At 48.0% G+C, this 23,770-nt stretch overlaps 1 protein-coding gene across 2 annotated transcripts in view; it reads left to right on the top strand.

The window, feature by feature from the left end:
• Positions 1 to 1,201: 1,201 nt before the first annotated feature.
• ELN (elastin) overlaps positions 1,202 to 23,770 on the top strand; it is a gene marked incomplete in the record, with an annotated part of 44,288 nt that continues 21,719 nt past the window's right edge. For both annotated transcript variants that reach the window (XM_036765980.1, XM_036765981.1), the window contains 3 exon segments: positions 1,202 to 1,669; positions 20,435 to 20,485; positions 22,608 to 22,655. In XM_036765980.1, coding sequence (XP_036621875.1) covers positions 1,588 to 1,669; positions 20,435 to 20,485; positions 22,608 to 22,655 — 181 coding nt within the window.

The raw sequence follows: 23,770 nt of genomic DNA on the forward strand, positions 1-23,770 counted from the left end.
GGTTGGGATCATAGGATCAGAGTTTAAGTGGCAGTACACCTCAGTGGCAGTACAGATGGTGCACCCCATTTTACAGATGGAGAAACTGAGGCATGGGGCAGTTAGGCCACTTGCCAGAGGCAAGTCCGTGGTGAAATTTGAACCCAGGTGCTCTGACCCCATAGCCAGTGCATTTTCCACTGGAGTTTTTTCTCCCTTTTTCTCCCCAATCTACAAATGGTAGCTAAAGGACTCTGGCCTTGGCTTCACACCTGCTGTGTGGAGACTCTTCAAAGTCTTTAGCCCCAGGGGGAGGGAGGAAAGACCCCTGGGGAGAGTCTATGAGTTCAGTCAGGATGCTATGTGGAGGCACTGAGCAGGGAGGGAAGGTGACTTGGGTTCAAATCCTACCTCTGAGACTTAGCATATGTGTGATCTTGGGCAAGTCACTTCTCTGCTGTGTGTCTCAGTGTCCAAATCTGTAAAAATGAGGCAGTTGACTTAGATGGTCCCTTGCAGCTTGAAATCCTGGGTCCTCTCTTTCTTAGGGCTGCTGGTGTCTGGGTGTAGGACCAGCCCCCTTTAAGCATAGCCACAGGGGCAGGCTCTAAGGGCATCATTTTCTGTAGACACCAGGATATCCTTTTCTCCCCGAAGCCCACATCCCTGCCCTCTAGCTCAGTTGCCCCATCATAGACTTGAGTGATAGAAAGGACCACAGAGGTCATCTCATCCCATTCCTTCATTTTAAAGATGAGGAAACAGGCCCTGGGAAAGGGGTTAACTTCCCAAGGACTCACAGGTACTAAGTTAGCAATGCCAGGACTCAAACCCATATTCTTCTCCAAAGATATCATCCCTTTCGTTCTCTCATGGTACTAGGTGGCAAAGAAGGTGGGACCCTGAGGCTCCCCTTCCCCAAGGTACCCCCACATTATCTCTGCTTTTCCTGGGTCCCACCCCAAATCCCCCTCCACAGCCAGGACAAGGAGACAAGAGAATTAAAGAGAGGGATAGGAGGAACTGGAGTAGGGAGGGGGCTGAAAGGGGGCTTGGAATGGGTGGGAGCTCCTCCCAGGCCTGAGGTGGCTGAAGTGGGGGTATTTGGGGGGGCTTCAGGGCAGCTGGCCCTTGTCCCCGGGCTCTAGGCTTGGGGCCCAGTTGGGGCGGGGCGGGGCAGGGTGGGGCGGGCGCTGGGGCCTGGCCATCACGGGGCTTGGCTAGAGCCAGGGATTTTTGGCAAGGACTAGAGCCCTCCCCTTTCCTCTTGCTGAAGGCTGTTTTGGCAGCATCCCCCCCCCTCCTGCTGCTTTCTGGCAGGGCCCTGGACAGGGCTGGAGAGAACAGCAATAGAGAAAGGGGGGGGGGAAAGCAAAGAAAGAAAAAAAACCCAAATAGTCCAGTCTGGGGAGGTTTGTGTGTGTTGCCCTTTCGTAATTACGTCGTGTCCTGAGCTTCCCCCCCACCCCCCTCACCCCCCATCACACAGCCCCCCTCCCTCCCTTGTTCTTCCCCCTCCCTCTTTCCCTCACATCCCTTGTAGACAGCAATTAAGCATTGAGGATAAAACACACAGCCCGAGAGAGGGCTGAGGCTTTTCTCCCAGAGATGGCGAGTCGGACAGCTCTCTCCCTCCGGCCAGGAGTCTTCCTCTTCCTCCTCTCCATCCTTCACCCCACGAGGCAAGGAGGTAAGGGTACCCCTGATGGGATCAGCTCCCCAATCCTGTACTGGTCTCTACCATTACTATCCACATCCTCTCTGTCCCATCCCCATCTCTACCCATCACCCCCATTCCGCTCCCATTCTATCCCTCCCCTCTCTTCATAGTCCTGGGTCATCTTTCAGAGAATCATCCATCTATATTTCCCTATTTCTAGGGACTAGAAGGGACAGGGTGTGTGTGTGTGAGAGAGAGAGAGAGAGGGAGAGAGAGAGAGAGAGAGAGGGGGGGAGAGAGAGAGAGAGAGAGAGAGAGAGAGAGAGAGAGAGAGAGAGAGAAAGAGAGAGAGAATGTAGAGAATGTAATGGGACATCGCATTCCTGATATCATTAAGTTCTGCTGTGCTCTGAACTCTGGGGATCCTCTCAAGGTAAAGGCATCCTATTGATGTGTTTTCCTTGACCTGATCCTGACAGAGAGTTCTCAGACAGAAAAATCCCATTGAGCAGAGGATGGGGTGCCACTGGAGTAAGGGAAGAGCTGCCCAGTTATGCAAAAGCTCTCCACCTTGGGTTCCTAGAAAGGGGAGAGATGTTGGAAGCATACCTCATGGCGGGTGTCCAGCATCCTCTGTTTGAAAGGTGCCTCCTTCTCCTCCTAGGGACCATGCTTAGCTGAACCCCAGCTTGGGAGGGAAGGTCCTTGAAAGCTGCAGATCAGGGGTTGGGAGTACTGTGAACTTAGTCTGGGGAACCCCAAAGGTTTTGGCTCAGAATGGAGGAAGGCTGAGTCTGTGATCTTTCATCCCAAGTTCTGTTTGGGGCTGGTGAAAAGAGTTTGCTGCAAGTTTAGTGGGCATTGTCTGCATGTCTGAGCAAAGGGTCCTAGCTCTGGGTGTGTCCCCTTAGCAGACTACAGGGCTTAGGCAGTTTGGACACCTGCAAAGGGTGTACATGTGTGTGCATGCCTGCTTGTGGCTAACAGGCAATTCTACTAGATGGGTGGGGTTAGGGGACCTGGACTGTGGTCCCACCCTAAGATGCTATGTGACCTTAGGCAAATCCGTTCAGTTACCTGGGTCTTGGCTTCTCCCTCTGAAGGTGGGGTGAGGGGCACAGATGGTAAAGTGCCTCCCAAAAGTGGGCTGGGAAGGACAGAAGCGCTAAGTATCTGTGGCCACAGGGGAAGGTGTTCCTGGGCAGGCTCATGAGCTATGTGTGGCCAAATGGAAGCCACTGGGCAGATAGACTGATTTCTGTGTATCTGGCTAGATACAGGTGTGTGTCACCAGGATGGGAGTGGGAGACAGTTGAATGTGTGACTCTGAGCAAGTGTATGCACACGAGTGATTGTGTAGACAGGACCAAAGTGCACCACTGGGTAGATGTGTAGCAATGAGCAGTTGTGGTATTTATGTGCGTGTGTGCATGTTTATGTCCTCAGGCAGATGTCCGTGTGTACGTGCATGTCATAGGGGGCAGACATATGTGCGCATTCCCAGGCAGATGTGTATCTGTGTCTGAGTTCATTCAGGAGATGAAAAGTGCCATTATCCATCATTTCAGCCTGATTGGGTGTGGAGGTTTGTCTGGCAGGGGAGGGGAGGAATCCTTGGCCATGATGGGCAAGGAGGGAGGAAGGCATGCAGAATGTCATGATACTCTCGCCTCAGTCCTGTGCAAGGAGGCAGAGGGTACATCTGGCATCCAGAAAGTGACAGCTAGAAATGGCAGGAATGCCATAGGATGCCCACAGAGTGGATCTGGGGGCCAGCCCCTCTGTGGGGGGGCAGAAGAGGGAGCCTTCTTGTTGGTTCAGGGAGGGAAGCACTGAAGTGGGTTGAGGATGGGAAGGAAGCAGAGATGCCAGCAGGAGATGAGACATCAGAATAGCCGGTCTCAGGTAGGCACACCAGACAGGGAGGAGTGGGGACCTGAGGGGAGATTAGGGAGGATCCTATGCAGTTAGGGATCCTGAGTGAGAAGAGGCCAGCTGAATCCAGCTCCAGCCACATCAGCAGAGAGATCCATGTTTGCAGGAAAGCACTTAGGAGGCAGGAAGAAGAGGTGCCCAGCTGGAGCCCAGATGGGTTCCAGGAAGAATAGAAAGGCTGGGCATCCTCTTGGCTTACTACTGGCTCCTTTTCTGGATTTCTTTGCCTTCTGCTCCTGCCCCAGTCACCAAGAGTGTTGGGTGAGGTCTCTGGGGCTTGGCTCTGGGGTACAGGAAGATGTTCCGAAGCCAGGAATGAAAACATGAGTAGAAGCGATGGGCTAGGAAAAGGAGGGAAGGGAAAAGGTGGGCTGAGGTAGGTGGGGGATTTGAGGAGAGTGAGGAGGGAAGGAATGGGGGTGGAGGGGGCTAGGAGTAGCAGCTGTTTCCTGTAGATTGGAGTTGACCTGGCAGGGCTGCTAGTGCAGAAACTTCCTGGGTAGATCTGCAGCTCCACAGCTTAGTCCAGGGACTGAATGAACTCCAGGAGAGAGCACCAGCTCAGGCGCCCACCCTCTCCCCAGCCTCCCAGCTGTGAATAGATGATTCCTGGGATGAGGGGAAAGGGGCATACATTAACCCCTCTCTTCTCTCCCCTCCCCTAGGTGTGGCCAGGCAACACTGAGCCCTCCTTTAGGGAGCTTGCAAGGAAACAGGGCTAAATAGGTACAGGAGAAAACAGTCTCACCCTCCCTCCATACAGCCCAGCCCTGGCCTCCTGCCAAATGGCTGGGGAGCTCATTCCCTCCCTCCCCCGTCTCTGCCCAGACCCTAAGGCACCAGAGGAAATCCTCTGGGTGCAGAGCTTCCCAGGGACGATGTCCTACTTGTCCTCTCCATCAGCCCAGGCTTGGTCCTTCCCTAGAAGTCCTTTCCCATGTCCAACCCTAATGCCTCAGGCTGCCACTCGAGCCCACTTCTGCTCTCCAAAATGACACTGCTCCCATCTCTAGGATACCTAATGGGCAGTTTGGTGTTGGCAGATAGAGTCTGTGAGCCCAGGTTCAAATCCTGCCTTAGACACTCGCTACATGATCCTGAACAAGCCACTTGTTTCTCTCATGCCCAGTTTTTTCATCTGTACAATGCGGACAATGGTAACACCTCTCTCAAGTGTGGTTGTGAGATTTTATATATATATATATATATATATATATATATATATATATATATATATACACACACACATATATATACATATATATATACATATGTACACACACATATACACACACATACACATATACACATATACACATACACACACATACACACACATATACACATACACACATATACACACATATACATATACACACACATATACACACACATATACATATACACACACATACACACACATACACATATACACACATATACAGACAGACAGACATAGACGCACATATATATTTATATATGTATATTTATACATATATACGCATATGTGTATATACCATAGATATATAGATAACAGTAATTATTATTTCCGACACTCGGGGACTAGTATTTGTTCCCTGCCCAAACTCCCAATTTCCTTTTTTTCTGGTTCATCAACACATATTTACTGACCACCTTCTATGTGCTCAGCCCTGTGCTAGGTACTCTAGGACAGAATACACAAACATATGAGACATTGTTCCTGCCCTTGGGGAGCTTCCAGTCTATAGTAGTTGGGGAAAGGAGATAGAAAAAACAATACGCAGGAAATTATTCTAGACTGCTCTGCCACAAACACGCTGTATGATCTCAGGCAGGTCATATTCTGTCTCTGGGCTTTAGTTTCCAACTCTGTCAAATGAATGTTAGGACTAAGAGCTGGAAGAGGCTTCAGAGATCATGCCACCCATAGCTCAAAGAAGAAAACTGAGGCTCATAAAAAATGAGTGACTCATCCAGGGTCACCCACATTACTCCTTGGAAGAGTCAAGTTTCCAGTGTAAGTCTCCTGACTACAAGTTAGGCACTCCTACACGGCCTCCCAGGTCCCTTCCAACTAGCGCTCTCTAAGTGAGCAGTACCTGCACTGACTCCAAGTGTTGGGAAATGAGGTCAGAGAAGGGAGAGATCAGGACCAGCTGGGATGTCAAGGGAACTGAGACTTAAACTGGTCCTCCAACGGAGGGTGGGGTTGGAGGTGGAGAGGAAGAGAAAGGGCTTTCCAGGAAGGGGAAAGCTCATGAGCAAAGGCATGGAGGTGGGAATGTGTACAGGGGAGAGTGACATTGGATTGTTTCTCCATAGGAAGTGTCCCTATTCCTTTCATCTCACTTCATGGGCGTTCTTTTCCTCCAAGCCATGGCTTCCCTCTACCCCTTCTCTAAGCTCCTTGCCTTCTCTTCGTGGGAAGCTTCTGTGATCTCTCTGTAGCTAGACACGCAAAACTGCTCCCAGGACAGGAAGCTGGACAACTGATGTGAGCAGGGCTAATTGAGAATAAACATTATTATAGCAATGATAACAATGAAAACTGACACTTACAAAGATTTTTAAGGTTTGCAAATCACTTTGCCAACATCTTCCCTCTTGCTCCTTACCATCACCTTAGGAGGTAAGTACTGTTATTCCCAAGCTAAAGAGAAGGAAAACTGAGGGTTAGAGGTCAAGTGACTTGCCCAAGGTCACACAACTAGTAAATGTCTGAGGCCAAATTTGAGCCTAGCTCTGTCCTGGCTCCAAGCCTAGCCCTCTATCAACACTTACATGCCACCTCCCCAATATGGTCATAGCATAACTTTTTATGGCTCTAAACCTGTAATCCCGTGATCCCGTAATTTATGAAGCACATTCCTCAGAACAACCCTATAAGGCAAACAGTGCAAAAATGAAGAGCTCCATTTTACAGGTGAAGAAAATGAGGCTTAGATTCTCCTCTGGTCATACGGCTATGAAGAGACTGAGCTGGATCTTGAACTCAGATCTTCTCATTCCAAGTCTGGGGCAATGGAAACGCTATAGCTCGTTGTGTCCTGGTAATGCGGAAAGAAGAGGAATTCTGGGTGTCCCAAAAGTCTTAGATTCTTGGAACGCTTCACAGAGGACTCAACCCATTTCTGATGTCCAGAAAGGGTGGGGTGTGCCCATCCCTTGAGAGAAGTAGGCATCCACCTTGCCTCCTCTTACACCTCCTACTGCTCTCCACCCAAAAGAAAAACTCAGATGAAAAATGCATTTCTATCCTTTTAGGAAACAGCTGGGCTCTTGAGGAGCTGTGAGTAAGCTTAAAATCATGGAACCAGGGAATGTTAGAAAAAGTGGAGAGCCGAGAGATCACCCAGTCTGAGTTCTCCCAGAATCACAGAATTTAGAGTGGGTCATTAGTGCAACCTTTACCCCCAAAGGAATCCCCACTGTAATGTTCCAGACAAGGGCTCTTCCCTGCCTCTTCTCTGAGACCTCCAAAGAATGTGAACCCACTTCCTCCCACTTTGGGATGGAGGGGCAGCTAGGTGGTGCAGTGGATAGAGCAGCCCTGGCCTGGAGTCAGGACGACCTGGCCTCAAATCAGTCACTTAACAGTTGTGTGACCCTGGGTAAGTCACTTCACCCTCTTTGCCTCAGTTTCCTCATCTGTCAAATGAGCTGGAGAGAGAAATGGCAAACTACTCCAGTATCTTTGCCAAGAAAATCCCAAATGGGGTCGCAAAGAGTCAGACATGACTGAAACAACTGAACAACAATCCTTAGGAAATTTTTCTTGGCTTCAAGCATAAATCGTCCTCTTTGTCACTTTTCCTTGCTCCTGGTTCTGCCCTTTGGGGCCAAGTTGACCAAGTCTAATAGTTCTCCCTCAAGACAGCCTTTCAGACACTTGAAGAGAGCCCTCTCCCCTACCACAGCCCCAGGTCTTTTATTCAGGCTAAGCATCCCCAGTTCCTTCAACCTGTCCTTCGTACAGTATGGACACAAAGCTCTTCATCAAACTGGTTGCCCTCCACTGGGAGCTCTCCATCTGAAATGCCCTTTAACTGCAGCATCCAGAATATAAGGCCAGATGGAGTCTAGTACAAAGGAACTATCTTCACTTGATTCCTGGAATCTGTGCCTCTCATTATTCGGCCCAAAATCGAATTAACTTGTCTGCTGCATCCCACTGCCAACACCGAATGAGTTTGCAGCCTACTGAAATCCACAGATTTCTTTTCAGGCAAATCCCCAGACTGGACTAACAAAGTTGGGCTTCTTGAACCCAACTGAAAGGCTTTACATTTATCCCCATTCCTTCAATTAAGAATCTTTTTTATTAAGTGCCAACTTTGTGCCAGGGACTGTGCTCTGTGCTGAAAGTACAAAGATAGAAGTAAAATGGTCTTAGCCCTCAAGAGGCTTCTATTGAATGTCACCTTAGTGTATTTGCCCTATGTTCTAGCTCAGGGGTGGGAAACCTGCAGCCTCGAGGCCACAGGTGGCCCACTAGGTCCTCAACTGTGACCCTTTGACTATTTTGTTCTGTGAAGTTTGGATTCCATCGAAAAGGTTGCACTTGAGGACCTAGAGGGCCACCTATGGCCTTGAGGCCCCAGGTTTACCGGCTCTGCTCTAGCCCATAAATATCTTCTTTAATCCTGACTTTTTGTGTCATTGGCAAATTTGATGAGTTTGCCGTTTGCTCTTTTATCCAAGACACTGATAAACACTCCAGTGGAGACCTCTTGGCAAGTTGACAATGAACGATTAATGACTATTCAACCTGAGCTGACTCCATTAAATTATATTGCTGCTGCTGCTGCTGCTGCTAATGATGATGATAGATAGATAGATAGATAGATAGATAGATAGATAGATAGATAGGTGGATAGGTGGCACTTATATAACACTTTAGGATTTGAAAGGGGAGTTAAAAATGTTATCTCATTTGATTCTCACAACAACCCCGGCTGGTTTGTGTTGTTGTTCGGTCACGTCTGACTCTTCATGACCCTAATTTGAGGTTTTCTTGGCAGAGATACTGGAGTGGTTTGTCATTACCTTCTCCAGTTCATTTGACAGGTGAGGAAACTGAGGCAAACAGGGTGTAGTGACTTGCCCAAGGCCACACTGCCAGTAAAATGTCTGAGGCAGGATTTGAACTCAGGTCTTCCTGACTCCAAGTCCCATTTATTGTCTAGTCCAGGGCTGTCCAACCTTAGGTTTTTATTGAAACAATACACAATATATTTTGATTTGCCATTTTAGTAAGAGCTCTGCAGTAGCTCGGCTTCGTTTACTAAAGCATTTATGTAAATTTCCATGTTTGTAGGCAGGCCACATAAATCACACACGTGGGCTTAAGGCCCACTGGCTGCATTTTGGACAGCCCTGGTCTAGTCTATATCAATTTTTTCCAAGGTAATGGCATGAGATGCTTTATCAAACACTTTGGTAAAATCTAAGCAAACTGTCCCTCTCTTCTGGTTTACAATAATAAAAAAAATAGTTAAGGTGAGTCTAGCCTAACCAGTACTTGATGAAGCCATGACAGCCCTTCATGATCACTGCTCCCTTTTCTAGATATCCATTAACCATCTCTTTAATGTTTCCTTCTGGAATTTTTCTTAGGAATGGAAGTCAAGCTCACTGGTCTCTAGTGGAGTGTCCCAAGGATCTGTGCTTGTCCCTGTCCTGTCTTAGCATTTCTATCATCAATGACTTAGATAAAGGCGCAGATACTGTGCTCACCAAACTTGCTGGATGACACAAAGCTAGAAACCGGGAGGAATCCATAGTAGTCTCTTGCCGTTTTTTAAAATCAAGACTACATTTGCCTTGCTCTTGTCCAGCAGTCCCTCTCCAGTGTTACGTCCCCTTTCAAAGGTTATGGAGCTACGTGCCTTACTTACACGTAGGGGAGTCCCCATGGGCTCCCGAAGCCCACAGAGGGCAGCAATTGGCCTAAGGTCCTAGCGCTCAGTTCTCTTGACACTTGCATAGCATGAATTGAATTTTTGTAACTTAAAGCTCTTTCCAGTTCATCAAAGATTTGGTAACTACCTGCTTAACACAAGGCAGGGCGCTATGCTAGGTACTAGGTGTTCAAAGACAAAAATGAAACTGTCCCTGCCCTCCTGGAACTTATATTCTATGCCATGGCATTTCAATGTATGGAATAAGGATTAGACTCTGTAACTTCAGCTGGAAGAACTAGGACTATTGGGCAGATTTGGAATTGATGGAACTTCCTCAAGTTCAGAACTGTGTTGCCTTTTGAGCATAATGAGGTCCCCATCCCTGGCAGGAGAGGCATTTCAGCTGGAGATTTTCAGCTGGCAAAGCTTTCTCCATGCTCTACTCTCCTCCTTGTCCCTAAAAAAGAAAATTATCTATTCCATTACCAAGTAATAAGTAACTTAGATTTTTCTTGGTTTAGGATTATGAGTGTTAATGCTCCTAAGCCATTGAGATGGATGATTTTTTAAAAATTCAGAAGGTCAGTTAGTCAATTAACTTAGTCAATCAAGTCTTAAAACACTTACTACCAGAAATGGTACAGAGTTGTGAGGACACAAAGAAAGGCAAAAACAAAAACAAGGCATAGTCCCTGCTCTCAAGGAGCTCACCTTATAATAGGGAAGACAACATACAAAAATGTATATGTACAATGAAGGTAGGTTTGGAAGAGCTCCCTCACCAGATTTCTTAAGAGCACAAAATTCAGGACTCACTGAAATCCCCAGGGTCTCTATTCTCTTTGCCCTCAAGGCTAGGGACTAGAAGAGACTTTAGGTATAATCTAGCCCAACTTCTCCCTTTACAGATGAGAAAACTGAGGCCAAGAGACGTAACATGTACTGGGTTAGGCTAGATGGTCTAATCACAATGATAGGAGCTAACAGTTATATGGAGCTTACTACTGCCTAGGCACTGCTCTAAATGCTTTTACAAATATTATCTCATTCTATCCCCACAACCCTGAGAGTGAGGTGCTATTGCTATCCCCACTTTATAGTTAAGGAAACTGAGGCAAACGGAAGCTAAGTGACTTGCCCAAGGTTACCCAGCTAGTAAGTATCTGAGGCTGGATTTGAACTCAGGTCTTCCTGACTTCAGGCCAGGTGCTCTATCCACTGCAACACCTACATGAAAAACCAAAGTGTTCGACAAGACGACCAGTGAGAGTTCTTCCATCTTGGTGATTCTCAGAGGTTCCGGAGAGTCCATTCCTTTTTTTTCTGCTACAAGTATCAAGAATCCCTTAGGATAATGCAAATGCCTGTAGGAGGGGTTTAGATGGACTCATATCCTCATGAACCAGCAGACTAGAAAAGCAGAAGAAGGCAGTGCTCTGGGAGAATGGAAGGCAGGGTACTCAGTTGTGAGTCAAGAGCAGAGGCTTTCAGGAGCCTTCTGGCAAAGCTTGGGGAGAAAAGAAGATGCAAAAGTGACAGTTCACTAATTACACAAGTTTGAGGAGGGCCAGTCTTGTCATAGAATCACAGGGATCTTCCTTGGCCCAGGGAGACCCAGAATTTTTATCAATGACTTTGGATGAAGACATAAAGGGCATTCTTTTCAATTTTGCAGACGACAGGAAGCTGGGAGGGATAGCTAACACATTGGAAGACAGAGTACTTATCCAAAAATAGCTTGGTAGGCCAGAGCATTGGGTTGAATTGACTACAATAAAACTTTAGTTAGAATAAATGTAAAGTCTTAGCCTTGGGATCAAAAAATCAACTTCACAATTATAAAATAGAGTTAGTATGACTGAACGACAATATCTCTTTAAAACACACCCACACACATACACATACACATAAACTGGAGTTTTAAGAGCACTGCTGGCTAAATATGAACCAGAAGTGTGATATGACAGTGAAAAGAAGTGAATGTATTCCTGGACCACACTAAGAAAAGTGTAGTATCTGTCTCACTGTGCTCTTCTCTGGTCAGATGATGTCTGAAGCATTGTGTTCAGGTCTGGGCATCACATTTTAAGAAAGACACTGACAGGGAAGAGGGAGACCAGAATGGTGAGAGAACTGTAGAACAAATTGTAAGTTGAGACAACTGAGCTAGAGGGAAGAAGACATGGCCAGAAGAGGACAAGAGAACTGTGTTCAAGTCTATGAAGGGCCGACCTTGTAGGAGAGGGATTAGCCCCACTAAGAACAATGGGTAGTAGCTTCAGAGAGATAGATTTGTTAGTCCTAAATTAAGTTAGAAGTGGATTTAAGTTAGTCCTACATGGGAGAGCTCTCCTGTGATGGGAGGGGATGCCCTCAGGAGGCAATCAGTCCCCCTCATGGAAGGTCTTCAAGCCAAAGTCAAACGAGATCTACTCGGGGATGCTGTTGGGAAGTTTCTTGTCTCTTATTTTAAGACTAGGAGAGACCTCAGGGACTTTCTAGGAGTCCAACCCTTCATTTTACAGATGGGGAAACTGAGACTGAGAAAAGTCAAGTGAACTAGGTTGTATGATCTCTTCTGGCTTCCCCAAAGTTACACCATTTGTGAGTAGATTTTAAGATTCAAACCTAGGTCCCCTGACTGTGCAGGTGACAATTCTGGACCTCTGACTCAGAACAATTACAAAATATGTGCCCACACCATCAATCTCATTGGTCCTTCTATTCCCCAGGGAAACTCTGCCAGGCATTATGGAGATCTTCTTATCTTGTATGCATCTACCCTGAGCCCACTTCCCCCATGTACATGGTCTCCTCTCCCTGGAGTAAGCACCACCTGGGCACATATCAATCTGCCTGCCTCCCTAGGACCAAGGGGTTTGATTTAGAAGCCTGAGATCCTGCCACCCCCTCCCTACGGTGGCTAGAATGACAGAAGAAAATGGGGACATGGAGAAGAGGGAAGGTGTAAATTCCTAACCCTGCTGTATGAATGAGCTTATCAGACAATTTTTTTCCTAGGCTGGATAGAGCATGAAGCCAAGTTCACATATCTTAAGGGTTGTCAATTAGAAGAGACAGTTCTGGAGGGCAGCACTAGTGCTGGCAGGAGGCAGATTTTGGTTTGGTATGAAGAACTTCCAATTACAGTTGCCCACCAATAGGATGGGCTGCTTCAGGAGAGAGTGAGCTCCCTGTCACAGGAAGGGTTCAAGTTCGAGTTAGATGCCCTCTTGTCAGGGACAGTCTTGGAAGGATTCCTACTCAGGGAAGAAGGAGTTGAGGAGAAAGAAGTCGACCTAGAGAATCTCCAAATTCCCTCCCAATCCTAAGGAAGATGAAGGAAGGGCTCCTAGGACCCTGTAGCTCTCCAGTCCATGTCTGGAGATGGAAACATCAGCACCCCACTAGCTCAGACTAATTGGGGTCAAGGTCAGTTTTATTTATAGAATACTATTTTATTATTTTCAAGTACATGGAGTGTGTCTCACATTAATTCCTAACATAGTGTTTTCAAGTACATGCTCTGCTGGACCCATTCAGCAATGAATAGATAAGCTTCTTTGTAATTAACAGCAGCCTTTGGAATATAAACAATGTTTCAAATGCCTTCAAGATAGTTTAGTCTCCCAGCAGGTTAAACATTCCCCTGTAATCTCAGTTTGATCCCTGTTTGCTTAGCACATTTTTTTTTTTAAAGAAAGGGAGGGGAAAGGGAAATGTCAGCTCCCCCTAGGTCTGGATTAACGAGATTGGAACTGGTTGGATCTCAGTGCTGGTCTGGCAGAAATGACTTGGTGACAGTCACTGGGTGAGGAACTGAAAGGGCTGCTATCTTGTCACTAGAACTTCACCCCCACACCCCCTCGATACTTCCCTTGACTTTGGATGGATAAAGGTTCAAAGGGTCCCAGTTCTCTTAGGGAATTCAGGGACTGTCTGATCCAAATCTCTAAGGAAACTGAGACCCAGAGAGCTTGTGACTTGTCCAAGGTCACACAGGTAATGATTGTCAAAGGTGGGATTTGAACCCAGGTCCTATGATTCCAGAGCCAACCATCTTTCTCTGACATCTCCCTCTCATTTGTCCCTTTGGTCTGAACTATGCCAAAGCTTAGGAAATCAGTCTGAACTATATCAATTAATGGCAAAGAAAGTCTGAAACTATGAAGGAGCGTTGGAGGGGGGAGGGAGAAAACTACTTACAATAGAGCCTCCATTATTTGAAGTCAGTTTTTAAAGGACTTGGGTCTTTACCTGTCCAACTTTGGACAAATCCCTTCTATTCTTTGCTCTATTTAGCAGAGATAGGAGACTCCAAGGTCCCTACAGATCTAGCTCTATGATTCTGTGGTCCTTGCTGGGTCTCCTCCTCCAGCCACCTTAAAATGGAAGGTGCTCAGGAAATACTAATTAAGTTAAATATTAGCCTGACCGTCCCAACCTCACCCTCATCCTCAGAAAAACAAACCATTGTGTTCAAAAATTTTTGGATTATCCAGGGTTTTGGATTATCTGTGGCTCTGCCATCTTTGGTCAGCAAAGCCATTGTCTACATTTGGCTTGTACCATTTCCATGAGCTCTGCCTTAGACCTCCTTCTCCTTCCCTGATGGAAATTTACCAGGGTTTAGCCCAGTGAATGCGAGCCAGGAGATGGCTGCCTTCTTTCTACACCCATTCATCAGAGCAGGTCTCCTCAAGACCTCTCCTTGGCAGAGTCTCCTGCCACAGCTTTGCCAACTGAGCCTACAATAATCAGATGGCTTTTTCTTACAAGAAGCCCAAAATTCGGGTTCTAATAAGTCCTGTCTCCCTTTCCTGAATGTATTTTAGCAGGCAGGAGCTCAGGGCTGGAAGTCAGGGGGCTTGTGTCCTGGGCCAGGCTCTGCCACTGACTTGCTGTGTGGGTTGCCCCTCCCCAGGGCTCAGTTTCCATCTCTGTAAAAGGAGGGAGTTGGACTGGACGTTCCCTTAGAACCTTTCCAGCCCTAAATCTAAGATCCCATGACCTCTCTGAGTCTGTGTTCTCTGTTCATAATTAACTGGAATTAGTGGTTTGGTTATCTCTGTTTTGATCACCATGGCAACAGCACTGGCTAGATGCTGTGGACCAGGGCTAGCCCCAGGGAGAGAGCTGGAAATGAGGCCTCTCTCCTCATTGACTTTGGCCCTCAGGTTCCTAGGATCACAGAGTTAAAGCTGGACGAGGCTTTAGAGATCAGTTAGGCCAGAAATTCCTAACCTGGACAGGTTTCAGAAGCTCCAGGGGGGAAAGTACATCTTAATCTCCAACTGAAATTTAGCATTTCCTTCAATTATGCAGTTTAAAAAAAGCCATTGTTCTTTGGAAACACCGATTTCACCAAACTACCAAAGGGATTATGACACATGGACAAAAATGAAGACTCCGTGGTGGAGCTTAACTTCCTCATTCTACAGATGAAGAAAATGGGGGGCAGAGGGTACAGCCACTCTCCCCAGGTCACATGGCAAATTGATGGTACCAAGATTCAAACCCAGGTCCTGGGATTCCACATCCAAGGCTTATTCCACTATATCATGCTGTGCCTGGGGACACGGGTAGGGAGGCTGTCTCTCCATCCCAAGCCAAGAGGCTAGTGCCCCTAGGACCGGGATAGGAGGGCTGCTCATAGCAAATGACAGAAACCATTCGTTGATTCACTTACCTCATCCAAGGCACGGTGCCAGTCCCTGGGGGGGTCTCTGCCCCCTAAGGCTCCCAGTCTAAAGGGGGAGATAAGTTGGGAACATGAAGGCTCACAGAGCCACATAATTGGGATTATGAGTGGAAAAGAATTGCTGCTGGAGTTGAGAGGAGGGAGAGATTGCCATGGGACAGAGCAATCAGGAAAGGCTTCCTGGAAGAGGTGTGGGAAGAGTGCCCCAAAGCTCCAGGGTAAGAATGAGTCCAGCTGGATGGATGAGGAACATCGAAGGCATCTCCTGGTCTGGTCTCTTCATCCTCTCAGGTCAGATCATCAGTCTGTCGGCCTCCCTGATAAAGAGAGGCATCCTGCTACAGTGGAGAGAGGACTGGCTTAGAGTCAGAGGACACGAGTTCAAATCCTCTGGCAAGTCCCTTCGTGTCTCCAGGCCTCGATTTCTCCTTTGGTAAAATGTGGAGAGTGGGTTGGATGGCCTCTGAGGTCTCTTCCAGCCCTAGAGCTCCGATCCCATAAGCAGCTTTCCCTGCCTGAACTCTGAAAGGGCTAAGAAGCAATGAGAAGTCTAGCACTTTCCAGGTTATGAAGTTTAACAGACAATCCCCTGGAGAGCCAATGAGATGATGTGCACCGAGTGCTCAGCTATGAAGGCCCTAGAACCGTCTGCACCATTATTTTCATTATACTTATTATTGATGGCAGGAGGGTGTCGTGGACCTGACCTCGGAGTCAGGAAAACCTAGATTCAAGTTTTTGGGCAGGGGGCCCTGCAGCCTCGAGGGCATATGTGGCCTTCCAGGTCCTCGAGGGTGGCCTTTTGACTGAGTCCTTTTATAAAGGGGATTTGTTCTGTGAAGTTTGGATTCAGACAAAAGGCCACACTTGAGGACCTAGAGGGACACACGCAGCCTCAAGGCCACAGGTTCCCCAGCCCTGCTAGACCCTTACCAGTGGCGTGACCCTGGCTAAAGAATTCTGAGCCTCAGTTCCCTCATCTGTAAAATGGTGATAATATTAGCATATATCTCAGGGTTTCTGTAAAGATAAAATGAGATGAAATGTATGAAATGCTTTTTAAGCCTCAAGGCGCTTTTTAAATGACAGTTACCATTATAAGCTGTGGGGCGGGGAGGGGCACAGAGAGGATAGGCCCAGTGCTTGTTCCAAAAGACCATGCTGCTAATGAAAAAAATGAATGGGGGAAGCTAGGTGGAGCACTGGACAGAGCTCCAGCTCTGGAGTCCAGAGGACCTGAGCTTAAATCCAGCCCCAGGCACTTACTAATCGTTTGACTGTGGACAAGTCACTTATCCAAGGAAGGAACGAAGGAAGGATGGAAAGAAGGAAGGAAGGAAGGAAGGAAGGAAGGAAGGAAGGAAGGGAGGGAGGGAGGAAAGGAGGAAGGTAGGAAAGAAAGGAGAGAGGAAAGGAGGGAAGGAGGGAGAAAGAAAGAGAGAAAGAGAAATGAAGGACACAAGTTCCTTCCCTCAGAACAGCCCCATGATGGAGAGAGTGCAAATAGCTTTAACTCCATTTTAGAGATGAAGGAACCGAGGCTCAGACAGGTGACATGGCTCATCTACGGTCACAGAGCCAGGAGGTGTCAGAAGCAGATCCAAAGGCTGGAGCACTACCCACTATGCCATATGGCCCCTGGGGATGGCAAATGCAAGTCTAAGAGGTGAAATTGGAGTTAGGCTTCAAAGGATGAGTAGGATGGAGAAGCAGAGGGAAGAGGAAAGGGCACTCCAAGTGGGGGAAATTGCATGAATAAAAGTTTGGAGGCAGGAAAATGCAAGGAGTGTGTGTGTGTGTGTGTGTGTGTGTGTGTGTGTGTGTGTGTGCTCGAGGAGAAGGGGAAGGGGATATGGAAGAGAGGAGCAGTGGAAGAAATAAATCAGTGCCAAATCACAGAGGGCCTTGAATGCCAGGTGAGGACTTTATTTTCCAGCTAACAAAACTGCTTTCATCATGCCCCTCAACCGTTCTAAGGAATTTCCTATTACCTATACCCTCTGCAGCCAAAGAATAACATGCTGAAAGCCTTACTTTGGGAATATCCATCTGATGGCTTGGAGAGGGGAGAAAATGGCAGGGGAGGCAGAGAGGCCAGCCTAGGAAGGAGGCCCAAACAAGAGTCCAACCATGACCAGCGAGGGGGTAGGAGGAGGGGGTACGGTAGACTTGGCAGAGTGAGGATGAGCCTGGAGAGCTAGTTGTTTCTAGAAATTCTCTGGCTAGTCTTGGAGTTGGAGGCACCAGGGGCTATTCCCCAGGCCTTGGTCCTGGAGCATTTCCATCTCTGAGCAGGGATGCCCTAGTGAGGGAGGGATGGGGAGACTTGGAGGGGAGAAGGCTGCCCCAGACCTGCCCTGGGCCATCACCCAGGTGTCTCTTGGGATCCTTGTAAGGCCCGGGCAGCCTGTCTGAGAGTCTGGGCCAACAGGGTTTTCTTGGAGGAAAGTTTCTTGACCTCAGGCACACTGTCCCCAGGGGATACTGTTCCTCTGGCCAGGCCTCAGCCTGACAACAGCCCGCCCTACATACACACACACACACACACACACACACACACACACACACACACACACATCCCTATACCTCCCCTTGGCAGAAAGGAAGCCCCAGGTCCGAGTGGAATTGTTTTCTAAACAGGCCCTGGTTTTTGGAGCCAGAAGGAGGGAACAAGGTGGGGTGGTGGAGAAAAGACATTGAGCGCTCTGCACAACTCTGCCCTGGAGCAGCAGCCTGGGAGGAAGGGGAGGAGAGGGGAGCTGGTGGGAAGAGGCAAGCAGAGACAGAGAACAAGCCAGAGCCAGAGACAGCATCGAGAGCTCTGCTGGACCGATATGGACAGAGCTTTTGGCTGTAGAAGACAGAGATGAAGGGGCCGCTTCCCAGCAAGCCTGGCCCTGGGGGAGACCTGAGCCCCTCGGCTCAGGCCCAAAGCTTACGGCCCATGCTGAGCTTCAGAGAGGCCGAAGGCCATGCAGGGGAAAGGGAGGGGGCTGGACAGCAAAGAAAGCCCGGGCTCAGAATCTTGTGTCCATGCAATCTCTACACACACCCCCAAGCAGGGGGGCTCACCTCTGCTTCCCCTTCAGACCTTCAGCACCCCTTCCCCATATTCCTGTTCCTCAGTGAACTAAAGTTGGGTCTTCTGGGGTGACAGGGAGAGCGACCAGGACCCTGTCCTAGGCAGGAAAAGGAGGGAGGTTGGTATTTCTCCCCTGGGTGGATGGGGTGGGGGAGATCTCAGATGCTCAGTGGTAGTGACAGGCTGCAGCGGATGGAGACACTGTTTAGCCATCCAGATGTGCTGGCTCAAGTGGGTAGAGAGCAGATGTGTCTCTCACCTCTCCTGGTAGCCAGAAGAGGCTCTCCTCTCTGTCACCATTGGTCTCCCTCTGTCTCTGTCTTTATCTCTCTGTCTCTCCTTCCTTCCTCCTTCTCTGTCTCTCTGTCTCTCAATCTCAGTCTCTGATTCTGTGTGATTATACGTGTTTCTCTCCAGTCTGAACTGAAGGCTGAAATGCACTGTCCTCATTAGATGTAGGGCCCTCTGAGAGGATGCTCCCAACCCAGATTCAGCTGTTCTGCGCTGCCCACGATGGACAGAACTGCCCTAATGCACCCATTGTCACTCATCCAGAAACTCGTAAAACCAATAATCCTTGTTCATCACCAGGTGATGAGGGTGTCAGTCTGTGGCCAGAGATAGGTATGTAAATCATAGAATCATCAATTCAGAGCTGAAAGCAATCTTAGAGGCACTGTGTTCAACCCCGCTCCTCCCAGCTCAGTTTTTCAGATTAGAAAATCTAAGTGTCTGAGGCAGAATCCTGATGCCCCATCCATCAGACCATGCTATCTCTTGGGGAATCGGTCCATGGCCAGGGTTAGGGACAAGCTCATGGGGTGAGGGATCACTCTGTGGCCAAGCTTAGGGGTCAAGCTATGATCACCGTTGGAGCTCAGTCTAGGAGCCTGGGATTGGGCATCTGTCTGTGCCTGGAATTAGGTCTAATCTGCGGCAGTAACAGGGAGAAAGCAGCCTGGAGCTGGAAGCCTAGTTCTTGTCTGTGCAAAGCCAACTGACCTACAAAGGAATGGGGCCCATGACCTTGTCCTCTGAACATGCTGCTGTATCCAGGTCCCACCCACACAGGAATAATAGGATCTGATGCCGACATGGCCCTTTGTCACTTACAGGCTGTACCTGCTCACGCCATTCATTCTCTGATGTTTCCTTTGGAATCCGGAACCTTGGGCTAAGTCTTTCAATAACCAGACCTATTCCCAGGGCTGGACTCTCTCCTCCAGTCTCCAGCCCAGTCCCCTCCTAATTGCACCATACGAGCTGGGGCTGAGGACAGTGACCTCATGCTTGGTCCTATCAGTGTGAGAACAGGAGTATTTTCTCTGGAAAGCCTACCAGGGTGACTTCATTGCTTAATCATTAATGGACTGGGATCCCAGAGAGGCCAAAAGTTTCTGGAGTTCTTTCTGTGGGTTCAGTTTTGACTTGGAAGGGGTGGGCTATGGGGAAAGGGGGAGGGAGTGGGCTGACTGTTGAGCCCAGTAGGTGAAATCAAGGGAGCTTTCCACAGAGAGGAATTTTGTGACTTCTGACTGAGCGCAGACTGACCTCTAATCCCAGCCACATGAGCCCCAGCCTTGAGCAGAGAGTAACCCCTAATCCTGACCACAGACTGACCTCTAAATCTGACCACATATTGCCCACTTAATCCCAGTCACAGACTGACCTCGCACCCAAGGCATAATAAAATCATAGATGTGAGAGATGGAAGGGACCCACAGACCAGCTGGCCTCACTTCCTTATTTTTACAGGTTAGGAAACTGAGGCCCAGATGAAGTGACTTTCCCAAGGTCCCATAGTGACAGAGCCCAACTCTTCACTCAGTTTCTCTGATTCTAAATATAATGTTTTTCCCCCACAGATTATTACCTCATCTAACTCAGAAACATGTAGCTTTAGTCACCAGAGGGATGAAGGGAGAGGGTATGAATGAGTGCTTGAGAAACAGCTGCAAACATGGTCCTCTTCAGCAGACTTGAGAGAGGCAGGGTCTGAGGGGCAGACTGTGTCTCTTCCTCATTCTCTTTCTCCCAAGGAGCCCAGAACAGAGCCTCGACAGGGTTCCATCTCGATGCATTCTGGGGCTTCCTGGTCATGTGCATCAGCACCGCCACAGGCTGGGGCTCCCACCTGTGCCTAGAAGCTGTACTGATGATGACTAACAGAGAATTCCCTGTTTCCTCCATAGGGGTCCCAGGGGCTGTTCCTGGGGCTGTTCCTGGAGGGGTCTTTTATCCAGGTAAGACACACATGGTTCCGTCCCTCTTCCCCCAAACTCCCCTCCCTTCCCCTTGCTTCCTGACTTCAGGCCAGGCTCTATCCCTTACACCACCTAGCTGCCTTATTATCATTATCTTATCCCCTAAATCCATCAACAAGCATTTATTAAGTGCTTACTGTGTGCCAGGAAAACACAAAAGTGACCCACCTCTCCTTAAGAGTCTTATGTTCTAACATTTGCATATCATGGCATCACCTCCCTGATGTCATGGCCCTCTTCCAAAACAAAGGACAAATGACCACAATGTTCTAATGGGGAGAACCTTCTAATAGTTCTTCATTTCAAGTGCTATCTTAAAGAGCTATTTATATAGCGCCTTAATAAAGAGCTGTGTGGATATTATCCCATTCAATCCTCACAACGACCCTATGAGATTACCAATCCCATTTTTCAGATGAGGAAACTGAGGCTGACAGTACCACCTCACCAGCTCCATGTGCATATAGGTGTAGACAGAATAAATATCATGCAATTAAACATAAGGTAGTTTGGGTGGCTTCATGTACAAGATGGCACTTGGAACAGTGTCTTAAAGAAAGACAGGATCTCTTTGATGGGCAGGTAAGGAGGGAGTGAATTCCAGGCACTTAAACAAAATAAATATATAGCAACAGGAGATGGGGCCTTGCCCCAGAGGGAGATGAGAGCCATCAGGAAAGGCCTTGGGGGAAAAGTGGCATTTGAGCTCAGCCTAGAAGAAAAAGAGAAACACAAAGAAGAAGATGGGAGGAGGGAGATGACCAGTACAAAGGCCTGGAGGCAGGAAGTTTTCAAAGACAGAGCTTACTTGTCCTCTTGAGCGTTTGCTTCCTTTAAGGCTCCATTCTACCTCATCCTCAAACTAACAGGTCTGTGCCCACTGGATTGAATGTTGAATTCCTACCACCTCCCTCAGTAGAATGTAAACTCATTGAGGGCAGGGACTATTTTTGTTCTATGTCTCTAGGACCAAGTCTGTACCTGGCACATAGTAGGTGCTTACTAAATCCTCGTTGGGATTACATTGGACATTCCTTCCCCATCCCTACTTGGTATGAACCCAAGGAAGAACAACATGGCAGCCTTCACAGTTTTTTTTTTTGTTTTTTACCAAGAACCAAGAACCGTGGTTCTCTCAGTATTCCTCACTACCATAGAAGCTCTAGAACCGTTGAAAGCCAAAACTGGAAGGGACCTTAGAGTGATCATCTGGTCTGACCCTCCTAGTTTTACAGAAGAGAAATGACTCATCCAAAGTGACACAGTCAGGATTAGAACCCAATTCCTTGCCTTTCAGTATGATCCCAACCCTGCCTTAGTCCTCCTAGTGGCTGGGGGGAGTGGGGAGGGGGGTTAGGGTGACAGGACAGCCCTCTCTGTTCTGGAATGTCTCCTCTCCTCTGCTCTCCCAGCCTGCAGTCTCATGGCCTTGGGGTTCTATGCAGTAAGGGGAAGTGAGTGCTGATGGGTAGATTAGCTCTCCCTTCTCTGAGGAACATAATTCCTTAGCCAAGTTAAAAGATACATGTGCAATGACCAACCATGATTCCAGGGGAGTGATGCATGCTGCCCATGGCCTGACAGAAAGGTGATGGACCCAAGATGCAGAAGGACACATATTTTTGGACGTGGCCAATTGGGAATTGTTTTGTTTGACTGTGCTTCTTTTTTCGCAGTGGGAGAGAGAGAAAAAATATCCTCATTCATTGAAAAAAACACAAAACTAAGTTTTCAAAAAAAAAATACACAAGCCTCCAAAAGCATCTCTTAAGGAGGGGTTCTTATGGTGGAGTTTTAATGGGAGAAGGTTTGAGATGGGGAGACCTTCTCTAATCACCTTGTGTGAGCACCCATGTATTTTGGCCATGAGCACACCCAGCCCCACACAGCTCCACCAAGGTTTCTGATGCCTCGAAGAAAGGGGCTGTTTTGTGGAGAATCATCCCTTGTGACCATTTCCCCCCATGGAAGATGACTACAATCCTTTCTGGTCCAGGAGTAGTGACTGAACCTAGTTGGTGCAGAAGGGGAGATGGTCACAACAGCACCCAGGGCTGATACAAAGGGAATTAACAGAAATTTTCTCTCTGGTTGGTTGTAGGAGCTGCTGGTCTTGGAGGCCTTGGAGTTGGGGGTTTAGGAGGAGCAGGTGAGATTGCGAACCTTGTTATAAGCTGGAGAACAAGAGAGCCACATCTCTGGTGCCACACTCACAGCCAGAGAGTAATATGCTATCTAGCATTTTCTGTTCAAAACACTTTCACAGACTCGGACAGGAGCTGGCTTTTCCCCATTATCCTGTAAGAGATGGAAGGGAACTCAAAATCATCTTGTTTCAATCTATTCCTTTTACAAATGAGGAAACTGAGGCCCATTGAGATCAAGTGACTTGCTCATGGTCACAAGGCAAGACAGAGTCAGGACCAGAATAATCCAGGCTTCTAGACACCCTTGTCCAAAACTATGTTCTCCAGATGACCTTGGGGCTCTCAGAGGGACCCGGTCTAAGATTTAGTTTCTATCTTATAGAAAGATGGAGGAAGGGAGTTGGGGGTGGGGGAGAAGGTCAGTATCCGTCTTCTTAGGAAATGCGCTTGCCACCTTCATTCAAAGGACAGAGACAATACCCTCCAGGGTGGAGATGATAACCAGGGTCTGATAGGACTCTTACTTGGAGAACTTACTACACAGGCTGGGGCTGATCAGCTCTCCTTCTTTCTCCAGGACTTGGAGCTGCAGGCAAACCACCCAAACCAGGTAGGTTGGCTCCTCTTCTCCCCGCCCTGGTCACCATCTTTGACCACATCCAGGGGCCCAAGATGTGATGGACTGAGGAGGGCTGGCAAGTGGGGGACAGAGACAACTGGGAGGAAGGGAAAGTCCAAAGGGGAAATTGGAGCAGACTGAGGATTCCCCAAGAGGAGGAACAATGAATGTCTCCTCTGTTTGGCCAGAAAGCTCCCTATTCTCCTCAATACCATCCTCCTTAAAGGCTGGGAGGATAAAAAAGACAGATGAGCCATCAAGAAGGGTATTATGAGGATGAGGGTGGATCTCTGAAGCTTCCTCAAGGAGGATTCCAGAATGAATCCTTAACTTTGGGAAATGAGGCATCTGGAAATTCTCTGCAGATTGAAGTCATCACTGTCTGTGGGATCTTTGATCAAAATGGCATGATTATGCAGCACTTTATGCATTACATATCGGAGATTTAGGATGAATGGAACTCCTGGGGCTACCGAGTCCACACACTCTTTTTCCAGA

Source organism: Trichosurus vulpecula, chromosome 7 (assembly GCF_011100635.1).
Source record: "Trichosurus vulpecula isolate mTriVul1 chromosome 7, mTriVul1.pri, whole genome shotgun sequence".
NCBI lineage: Eukaryota > Metazoa > Chordata > Mammalia > Diprotodontia > Phalangeridae > Trichosurus > Trichosurus vulpecula.